This window comes from Rhinopithecus bieti, unplaced genomic scaffold (genome assembly GCF_001698545.2).
Source record: "Rhinopithecus bieti isolate Rb0 unplaced genomic scaffold, ASM169854v2 scaffold_5626, whole genome shotgun sequence".
NCBI lineage: Eukaryota > Metazoa > Chordata > Mammalia > Primates > Cercopithecidae > Rhinopithecus > Rhinopithecus bieti.
The window spans coordinates 8,034,636-8,048,546 of NW_016805666.1; the positions used below are offsets into that span (position 1 = coordinate 8,034,636).

The 13,911-nt window shown below is 54.0% G+C and overlaps 1 protein-coding gene across 2 annotated transcripts; it reads right to left on the minus strand.

The window, feature by feature from the left end:
• Nucleotides 1-252: 252 nt before the first annotated feature.
• On the minus strand, nt 253-10,650 carry CPN2 (carboxypeptidase N subunit 2). 2 transcript variants are annotated; one of them, XM_017873386.1, is made up of 2 exons: nt 10,517-10,650; nt 253-2,451 (listed from the first exon to the last, which is right to left on the minus strand). In XM_017873386.1, exon 2 carries the CDS (start codon nt 2,449-2,451, stop codon nt 814-816), a length of 1,638 nt encoding a protein of 545 aa, XP_017728875.1. In that variant the 5' UTR covers nt 10,517-10,650; the 3' UTR covers nt 253-813. The 2 variants fall into 2 exon arrangements, with proteins under 2 accessions (XP_017728875.1, XP_017728873.1); XM_017873384.1 differs by having other exon boundaries at nt 253-2,454.
• Nucleotides 10,651-13,911: the final 3,261 nt, after the last annotated feature.

Genomic DNA, 13,911 nt, shown 5'->3' on the forward strand with positions numbered 1-13,911 from the left:
AAAATGAAAAAACAAGGGAGAACAACGCTAGTGAGTGAGCCGCTTGTACTCAGCTGCTGTGAGAATGAACCTGCCGCCCGGCCGCCCAGGCTGCCCCTGTACCTCAAACCTTTTCCTTCTCCTCAGCAGCAGCCGTCATGTGTGCTGAGCAGGCAAACCCACCCTCCCCTCTGGGGGCTCTGTGTCACAAAGCCGAGCGTCTGCCATTTCCCTTCCCGAGGCTTCGTTTTATCTCAGTTTCTCCTGGGCGCAGCGTGGAGGTGGGTGCTGGCCACAGGATCACCCACACACTAGTCAGAACCCTGCCCCTATGCTTTCTGATCGTCTCTGCTTCTGTCACATCCTTTATTTCTCTATACCAATTTAAAACACAATTCCAGGGAGATAAACTGAAACAGACATTGGGCTTGTGAGCCAGATGTCAGAAGACAGTGGCCTCCACTTTGTATCGCTGGGATGCAGTGAGTAGACCTCAAGGTGTGGGCGAGAGCGAGTGGGTGTTACATAATGGGGAGGCAACAGGGCTGAGGATATTTTATTCTCCAGGCCATCGTGCAGCTTTCGAGGGTGCTTTGCAAAGCATAAGGATGGCCTTGTTAGGCTGCCCACTCCGGGGGAAGCAATGAAGGAAGAGGGGTAGGAGGAGACCCTGGTTACTGGAGCAGACCAGACTCCACTCCCTCACCTTGGGGGTGCAACCTGTCCCTTGCATGTGACAAGCCAAGGCTTCGGAGACTCAGCTCCTCTCCGCCCCCATCTGTTGCCTGGTCAGGCCCCAGAGGCCACCTTCCCCAGCTCCTGTATGCCCTGCTACTAGGGCCCGGCTGCCCGAGCCTCGATAGACACGGTGAGCCGCAGAGAACCGCAGCTCGACCTCAGGTCCCACTCCTGACTAGCATTGTACAGCAGTCCCAGGGAGCCCTGCCGAGGAGACAGCTGGACGTTCAGCCAGCGACACCGGGCCTGGTCACAGGCGAGCACCACGGTGCCCTCGGGGTTGCTGTAGGTGCACTGGCTCCGAGCTGCCCTTTCCTGCACAGCCAGATCCCAGCTGCCCCCTGCCTTGTTGTCGTCCAGCCACGTGACCTGGAAGCCCAGGCGGTCCCGGGTGACAGGACACACCAGCTGCTTCTCGTTCAAGGCGGGCACCACCTGGCCTTTGAGGTAGGCAGGGCCAGCGCAGTAGGTCTGGATGTTCAGGAGCCGGTCGGTGTACTGCTGCAGCCAGTTGAAGAGGTAGGCCAGGTGGCAGTCGCACTGCCAGGGGTTGCCGTGCAGGGCCAGGTTGAACAGGTTGTAGTTGGTGTCGAAGATGCCCTCCGGAAGTGTGGTCAGCTGGTTCTTGGAGAGGCTGAGCAGCTCCAGCTTGGACAGATTCTGGAAGAGGGCTGGGTGCAGGGCCGTCAGGTTGTTGCTGCCCAGGTAGAGCTTGACCAGCTCCTCCAGGTCTCTGAAGATGCCAGCTGGGAGGTGGGCAATGGCATTGTATGACAGCATGAGGGAACGCAGTTTGGACAGGTGGGCAAAGGCGCCCTCAGCGACCGTCTCCAGCTGGTTATGGGTCAGAGACAGGCCGACCAGGTGTGGGGTGTGGGCAAAGAGGCCAGCAGGCAGGACCTGAAGCATGTTCCCCTGTAAGCTCAGAAAGGTCAGATTCCCCAGGGAGGCGAAGATGGAGAGTGGCAGGTGCGTGATGGCATTGTGCTGCAGCCACAGCCTCTCTAGGCAGAAGAGTTGGGAGAACACCTGACGGGGCAGCTCCGAGATCTTGTTGCTGTCCAGGAAGAGCTCCTGCAGGCTGCCCAGTCTGCCAAACACACCCTGGGGGAGGCCAGAGAGTGCGTTGTTACTCAGCTTCAGGGTCTGCAGGCTGGTGAGTGGGTGGAACAGCTCCTCTGGGAGCTGGGTCAGGAGGTTCTGGGCCAGGTTGAGTGTCTTCAGATGGGTCAGGGGCTGGAAGAGCCTCCTAGGCAGGGCCTGGAGCCGGTTCCCCTGCAGGTGGAGGGACTCCAGGGCAGCCATGTCCTGGAAGAGGCCCTCGAGCAGAGCCTCCAGCATGTTGAAGTTGAGGGTGAGCTTGCTCAGCGAGGTCAGGTTGGAGAAGGTGTTGGTGCTGAGGTTCAAGAAGCTGCTGCCTGTGATCTCCAGGTCCTCCAGGCTGGGCAGCCCCCCGAAGGCATCCGGCCGAAACTGGCAGAGCTGAGTGTTGAGGAAGACCACCTTGGTCAAGTTGGGGTTGCTGCCAAAGGCTCTGGTTTCCACTGTAGTGAACGAGGTCTCCACAAAGATGATGTTTGTGGTGTATGGCGGGATGTCCGGCGGGATGGCGGCCAGCTCCTCATCTGAGCAGAACACCTCCTGGACAAAGCAGTCGCAACCCATGGGGCAGGGCTGGGCAGGCCTGGCCAGGAGCAGGAGGGAGGCCCAGAGCAGCCAGGCTCCAGGGAGCATCTTCTAGATTCGAGGATGGACAGAAAACAGGAAGGGAAACTTGATCATCACACAGCATGGCACAGTGACCAGGGCACTGGACCGCGAGCTCGAACATGTGGCAGGACAGAGACACAGGGCTTTGGGGCTTTCTGTGTTCTTTCCAGATTGGGGAAAGAAGCGGAAAAGAGACAAAAAGGCATGGAAGAGAGGCGTAAAAGAAGACCATGGGCATTGTGGCATTTTTAAAGATAATATATAGGATATGGACAGATTATTCCTGAGTTGGAAGTTCCTACACCATAACTCTTCCTGAGTTTCCATATCTCAGCACACATCAGAGCCAAATGATGCGGAGATCCTGGCACCTGCTCTTTGCACGGTTGGTGGAGGGGGAGTGCAGCCACAGAGACGAGATGGCTCCTCGAAACTGCTGCTGAAATGGCCTCCCCCTGCCCACCTCTGCCCACTCCTCCACGGCGGGGCCCGAGGAGCTTTCCAACGTCACGTGGACAGAAGGACCCCAGACCTGGGGATTCTACAGAACAGTAGATGTCTTTAAAACTCTCCAAAATTCTTTAGATTTTCTTTACTGTTTTTTAAAAAAATAAAAAACAGTAGATTTTCTAGCATCTACTCACAGGTCACAGATTGGTGATGCACCTCACAAATATGTTTTATTTACTCCTCAGTGATATTTTTCATATTTGACTCAGTAGCCAACATGTAAAAATTGGAAAATATCACAGTAAAGGTCTAGGTTTCAGAGTGAACTGGGGACAGTGGGCCTGCCTTTCCACGTAGCAAGACCAGCTGGGGCTTCGTGGCCCCTGCCCTGTTAGAGGGTGTGTGCCCCCCAGGCCGCCACTGTTCCCACACACAGCACTTATTCACATGGCTTGTAGTGGTCTTAATTCCATGAGTTCAAATCTTAGGTCCATCGCTTTCCAGCTATGTGACCTTGGGCTTGCTGCTTAATCCATCAGTGCTTCAGTTTCCTTATCTGTACAATGGGGATTATAATAGTCCCTACCACGTGAGGGTAATTGTTAGGGATTCAGTGAGTACACATAGGTAACAGTTTTACATCAGGATCTGGCATAGAGTGAGTAATTAATCAACCTCATTAACTATCGTTAAAGGTCGCAAGGTACCTTATTACAGAAAATGTTATTTGAACACCAAAAAAAAAAAAACAAACAAAACAAAATGCTCTTTAGACGGAATACACTTGAATTTACCAAAATTAAAAAAAGAAAGAAGCCCTTTCACAACATAATCCTAATTTTTCTTAATTAACTTCTTCTCAGTAAAAGGGGTCTGCGAAAGGGGTTCTCCAGTTGCAGAATCTGGGTACCAAGCACTCTTCGCTGGCTGTCTCTCTGCTGCCCTCTGCTGGTGCCTCCTCCACCTGGAGATTCTGCTTCTGGCTGAAGGTCTCCCATTAAACTCACAGGCTTAGGACCCAGTGCTTAGGGGAGCCCCCTTTACTCTCCCGCTCAGTCACTCAGTGACTCTCAGTCCTTCCAGGAATGTTCTGCCTCATCAGTAGAGAAGGAACAACATCTCCCTGAGAAAACGCACACCTTCCTTTAGGCTGCTCTAAGGCATACCTAGCTAAGTGAGCTTGGGGAGGTGGTAAGGAAAGTCTCTACCAGCAATAACCACTGGCCTGGGATTAGAATCTGACTCCTGCGGCCGGGCATACACCTGCCTGGTGTGAGCAGCTGGAGAGCTCCACCTCTAGTCCCAGCACTTTGAAAGTCCATGGCAGGTGGATCATGAGGTCAGGAGTTCCAGACCAGCCTGGTCAAGATGGTGAAACTGTCTCTACTAAAAACTACAAAAATTAGCCGGATGTGGTGGCACACATCTGTAATCCCAGCTACTCGGGAGGCTGAGGCAGGAGAATCGCTTGAACCCCGGTGGCAGAGGTTGCAGTGAGCCGAGATCGTGCCACTGCACTCCAGCCTGGGCGCTGGACTCCATCTCATAAATAAATAAATAAATAGAATCTGACTTCTGCAATCACCTCTTCCAGGAAAAGAAAAATGTCCTTGCCACTTAGGACATGTGAGGGAATGGAACAAGCCTCAGGCAAGCTTGTGCCTCCTGGCTCTGTGTCCCTAGACTCCAGCTACAGAGTTAGCATGAGACTAGAAGCAGAAAGCAGTGGGTCTGGCTGATGAGGATTGGGGTAGCCACTGTCCCCCAACACACACCACACAGGCACACAGCTGCCACTAGCACCTGGCCTGCCCCTGAGGCACCTACGCAAAACCCCTAGGGGTCCCGAAAGAAGCCGCCCCGGACCCTAGGAAGGAGGATCTGGAGAACGTGTCTCCACTTGAACACTCAGTATAGGCACTGAAATGATGGGTTTTCATGGCAGTCTGTTCTGTGTACTCGCCTCTCTGTGCCCAGAGGAGCACTGGCTTCCTTTGGGCTCACGCAGGTTTTGTTGAATGGAGTTTTCCAAGGCTGGGAAGAGCAGCGTGGGAGGCAGAGCCACCTCCCCTGGGATGGGCAAACCCAGAATGAATGATCCCCAGCCAGGCTGCCAGAGCTGCCTCGACTCCTCCCGAGAGTAAGAGGGGAGCAATTTTGTTTAATTGTATCATTTTTTGAGGCAGAACTTCACTCTGTTATACAGGCTGGAATACAGTGGCACGATCATAGCTCCCTGCAGCCTCAGTCCCCTGGATGTAAGTGATCCTCCTGCCTCAGCCTCCAGAGTGGCTCCAGAGTGGCTACAGGCGTACACCACTGTGCCTGGTGAATTCTGATTTTTAACATGCCGTAATAGGATCATGGTGCCAGTCCCCCTTCCTTGCTAGCCCCATTGGTCATTGTTTCTCAAAGGCTATTTCCAGAAAGTACTCCCCTGGAATGATGGTCCAGACAATGCTGGGGCTTGCAGGTCCCAAGACCATCTGGCCTCCTCGCAGGGAGAGTGAGGCAAGGCCCCGGGCTCTTCACAGCAGGGCTTGGCTTGTGGAGCCCAGATCTCCTGGTTTTGTTCATCACTCCTGCCAGGAAAACAGGCCAAAGCCGGAGTTGCACCGTGGAACGCTCAAGCCCTCTGGGCAGAGTAGACCTCTCTGCTGAGCCCGCCGGGCAGAGTAGACCTCTCTGCTGAGCAAGCTGAGTGCTCCCTGGCTTCCCTGGGTCCGTGCCTCTCACTTTTAATCCACTGTCATTTAGAAATAATGTGCTTTACACATTTCCAACAAAGGAAGGAGCTCTAGGATTCAAGCCTTGAATCAAAACCATGGCACTGGTGGCACAGAAAGTCAAGTGCAGGCAAATCAGCTAAGGCTCGGGAGACGTAGGCAGAGGGAGAGACATCTCCCTGATGTGGGGCTTGGCTGAGGGGTCAGTTCCCACCTGCCAGTTCCCAAAGCTCCCACACATACATCTTGATCCTCAGCACAAACCTAGAAGTGCCCAGGACAGGGAGACTGGGGCCCCCAGAGCTACAGTGACTGGCCCAAGGGCACACACACAGAAGCGAGTCCTGACAGCCCAGGCTCTGCAGGGTCCTTGCCATGACACCACCAGGCTCTGTCCCAGGGCAGTGGAGTGGGTGGGGTGGGCAGGCCCGCTCCTCGTATCTGCAGGTCCCAGGGAGAACATCGTCTACCTGGAACTCCGCCCATTGTCTGTTCCCTTCTCATCCCCCCGACTCTCCTGCACTGTGAGTGGAGACCCCACACACATCGCCCCTGGGCACCCCACAGGCCGAAGACTGTGCACTTCTGGGGCATGGTCAACCTAGGGAAGATGGACCCAGGGAGGCAGCCCACACAGACTGGGGTTCTGGGTACCCAGAGCGTGGTTTAAAATGGGGGCACTGCCTCCAGATGGGCATGTGCCGTTGGCACCTTTGGGGCTGGTCTCATTGGGGGAGGAGGGCCAGAACAGGGCCCTCTAAGTTCAGGGCAAGACCCCTCTTGCCTGGGTCTACTGGGGCAGGGGGCGGGGAGGCAGGGATGATTCTCACAGTGAGGGCGCAGAACACTGACAATTTACAGATGGTCCACTCCCCGCCTGAGCCCCCTCACCTCACTCTGGAGTGGCTACAAGTCAGACAGCCTGGGTTCAAATCCTAACTCCCCTCCAGCTTAGCTCTGTGGCTTTGACTGCATGGCTTAACCTCTCAGAGTTTCGCTTTCCTCCTCTTCAAAACAGTGAGCACAACACTACCTTCTTGGTGGGGATGTTGTGAGGATGGAACGAGAAAATGCATGGAAAGCTCCAAGCTCAGGCCCTGGCACACGGCAAGTGCTCAGCAACATTAGTGACCCCGATATTCTGAGCAGCGCAGCCCCAGCTCTGTGCTGAAGCCGTCACGGGTTCGCCAGGGAGAAACCCATGAGACCATCCAACCACCCCACTGTGGCCAGTGAGACGCCGCTCCACAGCACTCCTTCTAGCGCTTTCCTCCAGCCAAGGGAAAGAGCTAGAAGGTTTAGGGGAGCACAGATTCTGAGGGTTCTGGCTGGGAGGCTTTGAACTTGGGCCCCTTCCCCAGCCTGCCCTCAAGAAAGCAGCTCACTGGGGAGCTCTGGAGACGGAAGCGCCCCTCCCTGGGAACTGCGGAGGCTGGCCCCAAGGGCCACAGCAGGGCAGCAGCCAGAGGCTTTCTGCTCCTCGTCTGGGAATAAGACCAGCAAATGCCCACAAAAATGTTCTACACTTTCAGCAAGCCAAGGAAGTCTGGCTTTTTAAATGGTTTTTTTGGGGGGATAAGGCGGGTTTGGCCGGGTGCAAACGAGCTCCTTCCTCTCCTCAAATGGCTCTTGGGAGGGTACATTTCTGTGCATGCCTCAAGCCAGTCTGTCATCCACCACAGAGCTAAGCCTCACTTCTTCCAGAGGGTGATGGGACCTAGAATGGGGCCTGGAACCCTGGCCCCAGGCACCCAGGGACTGCTCCCTGACGCTGGCTCCACGGATGTCTGCCTCACCAGCGGGCCCAGATTTGGCCACTCGGGCTCCAGCTCAGCCGGAAGCACAAAGAGGGGCTTCTGAGACTCATCCAGAGTCCCTGGCTGCCTCATCTGGTCCTCCAAGAAGACCTGCTGCTCCCCAAACCTGGTCCCCTCTCTTCTGAATCCAGCAACATAAGTCCAATGGCTGAGGCAGTTGGGCTTGCGCCTGGTCCCAGCCTCTGCTCTTGCCCTGGCCAGCCCACCCCATCCGCTGCCCAGTTGTGTCCCAGGGAGTGAAGCCACCTCTCAGAGCCCCAGCCTCGGCGTCTGTAAACCCAGAACGACCATGATAACAATAACCATCATAATACCTCAATCATAGCATTGTTAGGGCTATTGTGGCTCTTAAATGAGGTAACAGGCATCGGGCCACAGCAACAAAATAGAAACAACCTAAATGTCCAACACGAGGGATTGGTTACATGAATCATGCTACACGGAGATAATGGAAACCCTCTCCGCTATCTTTAAAACTATATTATAGGCTGGGTTCAGTGGCTCCTGCCTGTCATCCCAGCACTTTGGGCGGCAGAGGCAGGAGGATCGCTTGAGGCCAGGAGTTTGAAATCAGCCTGGGCAACATGGTAACAGCTCATCTCTACAAAAAAATTATAAAAATTAGCCAAGCATAGCGCTGCATGCTTGTAGTCTCAGTTACTCGAGAGGCTGAGGGGGGAGGATGGCTTGAGTCCGGGAGGTCGAGGCTGCAGTAAGCGGTGATTGCTCTACTGCCCTCCAGCCTGGGAGACAGGGGAAGACCTTGTCTCAAAAAAAAAAAAGAGTAAAAAATAAAATTTTAAACAAAAAGAAAATTTATTACAGATGTGTATTTATTGACAAGATGTTTGCAATATCTTAAGCGAAATATATGAACTCTCAGAATGCTACTTTTTCATTTTTAAGGTGTATTTGTGCACAGAAAACACAATAGAAGCTTATGCACCAAATATTTGTGGTGGGGTCTGGCACTGTGGTTCACACCTGTGATCCCAGCATTTTGGGAGGCCAAGGCAGGCAGATCACCTGAGATCAGGAGTTCAAGACCAGCCTGGACAACATGGTGAAACCCTGTCTCTACCAAAAATATAAAAATTAACTGGGCATGGTGGCACACACATGTAATCCCAGCTACTCAGGAGGCTGAGGCAGGAGAATCGCTAGAACCCGGGAGGCAGAGGTTGCGGTGAGCCGAGATTGCGCCACTGCACTCCAGCCTGGGCAACAAGAGTGAAACTCTGTCTCAAAAGAAAAAAAATTGTGGTCATTACTTCTGAAAAAGCAATTCGTGGATGATTTCGATTTTTTCCTTCTGCTTAAAAATGTATGTTCCACATTTTTACGAAAGAAACATATCACTTTTGCGGTAAGGTTGAAACCTATTTTATTCTAAATATCGAGATAAATGTGTAAAATGCACAGCACAGTTCCACACACATAGTAGGGGCTTACTTGACTCTTTCCTTCCTGGCAGTGATGTTGCAAAGGCCCAAGGGAGCTTGTCTACCAGCCGTGTTAGCTTCTGGAAGAGATGACAGCTGACAGGTTGAACTAAGAGGCGGTTGTGAACTGGGCACTGTGCGACCCTTCCAATTTATACCCACCCTCTCAGACCAGTGGAAGTCACACTTCCCCCTTCCTTGACTATCCTCGTGGGTTTTGTTTGTTTGTTTGTTTGTTTGAGATGGAGTTTCACTCTTGTCGCCCAGGCTAGAGTACATCTCGGCTCACTGCAACCTCCACCTCCCGGGTTCAAGCGATTCTCCAGCCTCGGCCTCCTGAGTAGTTGGGATTACAGGCACCTGCCACCACATCTGGGTAATTTTTGTATTTTTAGTAGAGATGGGGTTTCCCCATGTTGTCCAGGCTGGTCTCGAACTCCTGACATCAGGTGATCCACCCGCCTTGGTCTCCCAAAGTGCTGGGATTAGAGGTGTGAGCCACTGTGCCTGGCCCTTTCTTGGGTCCTCAGATCCCTCTTGTACTGTGGTGCATGTTGGGCTCTTGCGCTGTTTTCTATTGAGTTGCACCCACCTAAGTGAGCCCGTGGTACTGCAGGCTTGCTGCGGCATCTCTGCAAGCAGCTCTGCACCCCAGCACCCGGCTCAGGGCTGGGCACTGAGAAGGCAGCCAGGCTCTGTGTGCTGAATTGAAGGGAATGTGTTTGGTGGCTGTCAGTGACTTCGGATCTCAGGCCTGACTCTCATCCTGCTTAATAGCAGGGCAAAACACGTCAGCTTCGCCAGTGCCACAAACTGGGATCAGATTCTGATGCCATCACCTACTAGCCATGTGGGCTTGGGCAAATCACTCCAATGCTCTAAGCCTCAGGTTTTCCACCCTTAATTATCACCTCTGCCCTCAGGGTTAAAATTAGCACTCCACTGAATAATAAACAGGCTAAATAAGAGAGTAAATACAAAGCCCTTAACACAGTGCCTGGCAAATACTGAATATTCAATAAAAGGCGGCTCCCTGCAGGTTTATATGACCATAAAAACTTTATCATATGAGCCAGCAGGCTTCTGGGAGGGAAACGAGGAGCTAGTCATCCTCGGGCCTGAGCTGGGTGCCGTGGTGTGCGCTTGTAATCCCAGCTACTCAGCAGGCTGGGTGGTAGGATCGCTTGAAGCCAGGAGTTCAAGACCAGCCCGAGCAACATAACAAACCCCATCTCGAAAAACAACAATAATTATATTAATTAATAACATGTAGTATTAATATAGTATTAATCAATAATTAGTAATACTATTTATTATTGTTATGCCAAGATGACAAGTATAAACTAGGCAGAACCAGGCCAACCTGGACATCTGGTCACCCTGCTTATCCTCTACTCACTACTAGCTCCCTACAGGCCCGGAGCAGCTGGTTCACATCTCACAACCCCCGCCCCCGCCCCACCTGCCTCCTGCCTCTTCCCAGCAGCGCCCTAGCCGAGCACCTAGGGGACTTCTCCTCCCAGGGCAGGGGCCCCCTGGAACTGCAGCCTGCCTGGAGCTGGGGAAGGCTCTGAAATGGAGAGATCGCAAGTTCCCGTTCCTGCCCCCATGTCCCTGCAGACCCAGGAGCCCTTTAGCGACCCCAGGAGCCTACCGTGAGGGCTGAGTGGGTGGTGCCGGGCTGCCCTGTCTTCCTGAGGAGCAGAGAGGAGTCTGGTGTGGCCTGTGGTCAGCTCAATTCAGCCCCAGCGCTGATCAAAGTTCCACGCAGTGGTTCCTCCCCTCACGTGGCCCCAGCGTCCCAGAATGTCACCAGGGTCACAGGACGGGAGAGGGCCTTGGCAAGGCCTCTGAAGATTACAAAATGACCCTGAACTCCTCCCACCTACAGAGCCCTCGCGGGGCCAAAATCCCACCGAGGTGGTAGGGTTGGCACCTTCAGGGCCCCAGGGACACAGCAAGCCCTAGAGACTCCCGAAGGCGGCTGGGTTGGTGAGGACTGGGATGGGGTCCACGCTCACACCCACCCCTGCGGGCAGAGGCAGAAGCACTGGGAGCCTGCCCTCAGCCTCAGGCCCGTGGATTTGTTGCTTTGTCTTGTGTTTGTTTAATGAATGAACTCTCTAAACCCTTCCTGAGTTAGAAGGGGGAAAAGCTATAGGGAGATGAACTGGGGCCCAATATGGAGAGGAGCGCTCACACACTCAGGGCTGTCCGAGGATGAAAGATGCCGCTTTGGAAGGGAGGGATTTTCCCGTCTCTGGAGATGTGGAACCAGGGCTGCAGGACACGCGAAGTGTGTGTGTGGTGAGTGCGTGCGTGTGGGTGTGTGTGAAGTGGGTGTGTGTGTGGGTGTAGGGGTGTGTGGTGAGCGTGTGTGTGGGTGTGGGGTGTGTGTAAGTGGGTGTATGTGAGTGGGTGTAGGGGTGTGTGTGTGGGTGTAGGGGTGTGTGGTGAGTGCGTGTGTGTGGAGTGTATAAGTGGGTGTGTGAGTGGGTGTGAGTGGGTGTAGGGGTGTGTGGGGGGGGTGTAGGGGTGTGTAGTGAGTGCATGTGTGTGGGTGTGGGGTGTGTGTGTGTAAGTGGGTCAGTGGGTATGTGTGTGAGTGGGTGTAGGGGTATATGTGTGTGGGGGTGTAGGGGTGTGTGGTGAGTGCATGTGTGTGGGTGTGGGGGGTTTGTGTGTAAGTGGGTCAGTGGGTATGTGTGTGAGTGGGTGTAGGGGTATATGTGTGTGGGGGTGTAGGGGTGTGTGGTGAGTGCATGTGTGTGGGTGTGGGGGGTTTGTGTGTAAGTGGGTCAGTGGGTATGTGTGTGAGTGGGTGTAGGGGTATATGTGTGTGGGGGTGTAGGGGTGTGTGGTGAGTGCATGTGTGTGGGTGTGGGGGGTTTGTGTGTAAGTGGGTCAGTGGGTATGTGTGTGAGTGGGTGTAGGGGTATATGTGTGTGGGGGTGTAGGGGTGTGTGGTGAGTGCATGTGTGTGGGTGTGGGGGGTTTGTGTGTAAGTGGGTCAGTGGGTATGTGTGTGAGTGGGTATAGGGGTGTATGTGTGTGGGGGTGTAGGGGTGTGTGGTGAGTGCATGTGTGTGGGTGTGGGGGGTTTGTGTGTAAGTGGGTGAGTGGGTGTGTGTGAGTGGGTGTAGGGGTATATGTGTGTGGGGGTGTAGGGGTGTGTAGTGAGTGCATGTGTGTGGGTGTGGGGGGTTTGTGTGTAAGTGGGTCAGTGGGTATGTGTGTGAGTGGGTGTAGGGGTATATGTGTGTGGGGGTGTAGGGGTGTGTGGTGAGTGCATGTGTGTGGGTGTGGGGGGTGTGTGTGTAAGTGGGTCAGTGGGTATGTGTGTGAGTGGGTATAGGGGTGTATGTGTGTGGGGGTGTAGGGGTGTGTAGTGAGTGCATGTGTGTGGGTGTGGGGGGTTTGTGTGTAAGTGGGTGAGTGGGTGTGTGTGAGTGGGTGTAGGGGTATATGTGTGTGGGGGTGTAGGGGTGTGTAGTGAGTGCATGTGTGTGGGTGTGGGGGGTTTGTGTGTAAGTGGGTCAGTGGGTATGTGTGTGAGTGGGTGTAGGGGTATATGTGTGTGGGGGTGTAGGGGTGTGTGGTGAGTGCATGTGTGTGGGTGTGGGGGGTTTGTGTGTAAGTGGGTCAGTGGGTATGTGTGTGAGTGGGTATAGGGGTGTATGTGTGTGGGGGTGTAGGGGTGTGTGGTGAGTGCATGTGTGTGGGTGTGGGGGGTTTGTGTGTAAGTGGGTCAGTGGGTATGTGTGTGAGTGGGTATAGGGGTATATGTGTGTGGGGGTGTAGGGGTGTGTGGTGAGTGCATGTGTGTGGGTGTGGGGGGTGTGTGTGTAAGTGGGTCAGTGGGTATGTGTGTGAGTGGGTATAGGGGTGTATGTGTGTGGGGGTGTAGGGGTGTGTGGTGAGTGCATGTGTGTGGGTGTGGGGGGTTTGTGTGTAAGTGGGTGAGTGGGTGTGTGTGTGAGTGGGTATAGGGGTGTATGTGTGTGGGGGTGTAGGGGTGGGTGTGTAGTGAGTGCATGTGTGTGGGTGTGGGGTGTGTGTAAGTGGGTGTATGTGTGAGTGGGTGTGTGAGTGGGTGTGTGAATGGGTATAGGGGTGTGTGTGTGGTCAGTGTGAGTGGGTATGTATATGCGTATGTTGTGTGTGTAGTATGAGTGTGAGAAAATGTGTGATGAGTGGGGGTGGGTGTGTGGTGAATGTGTGTGGTTGTGAGTGGTGTGTGTCGGCGTGATGAATGTGCGTGGGTGTGTGTGATGAGTGTGTGGGGATGGTGTGTGTGGTGTGTGTGGGGTGTATGTGTGCATGTGTGGTGGGGGGTTGTATATGTAACTGTGTGGTGAATGTGTGTGTTTGGCTGTATGTGCGAGTCAGTGTGTATATGGTGAGTGTGGATAGGTATGGGGGGATGAGTGTGTTGGGTGTGTGAGTGCATGTGGTGTGTGTGGTGTGTGGTGTGTGGTGTGTGTGTGCAGTTAGTGTGCAGTGTGTGGGGGTGTGGTGAATGTGTGTGTGTGCATGCAGTAGGTGAGTGTGTCAGGGTGTGTGTGGTGAGTGGGTGTGAGTGTGCAGTGTGGGCGTGTGTGGGTGTGTGGTGAGTGGGTGTGTGCAGGGAGAGTGTGTGGGAGTGTGTAGGTGTGTGTGTGTATGTGTGTGGTGAGTGGGTGTGTGAGTGTGCACTGAGAGTGTGGGTGTGTGGGGTGTGTGGTGGGTGTGTGAGTGTGCAGTGTGAGGGTGTGTGGTGCGTGTGGTGAGTGGATGTGTGTATGAGTGTGCAGTAGGTGAGTGTGAGTGCATCGGGGTATATGTGTGTGGTGTGTGGTGACTGGGTGTGTGAGTGTGCACTGTGAATGTGAGGGTATGTGGGGGTGTGTGATGAGAGGATAGAAGTGGGTGTGTGTGAGTCTGCAGTGAGTGTATGAGAGTGTGTGGTGAGTGGGTGTGTGAGTATGCACTGAATGTGAGAGTGTGTGTGTGTGGTGAGTGGGGGTGTGTGTGCAGGAGGTGAGTGTGTGTGTCGGGGTGTGTGTGGTG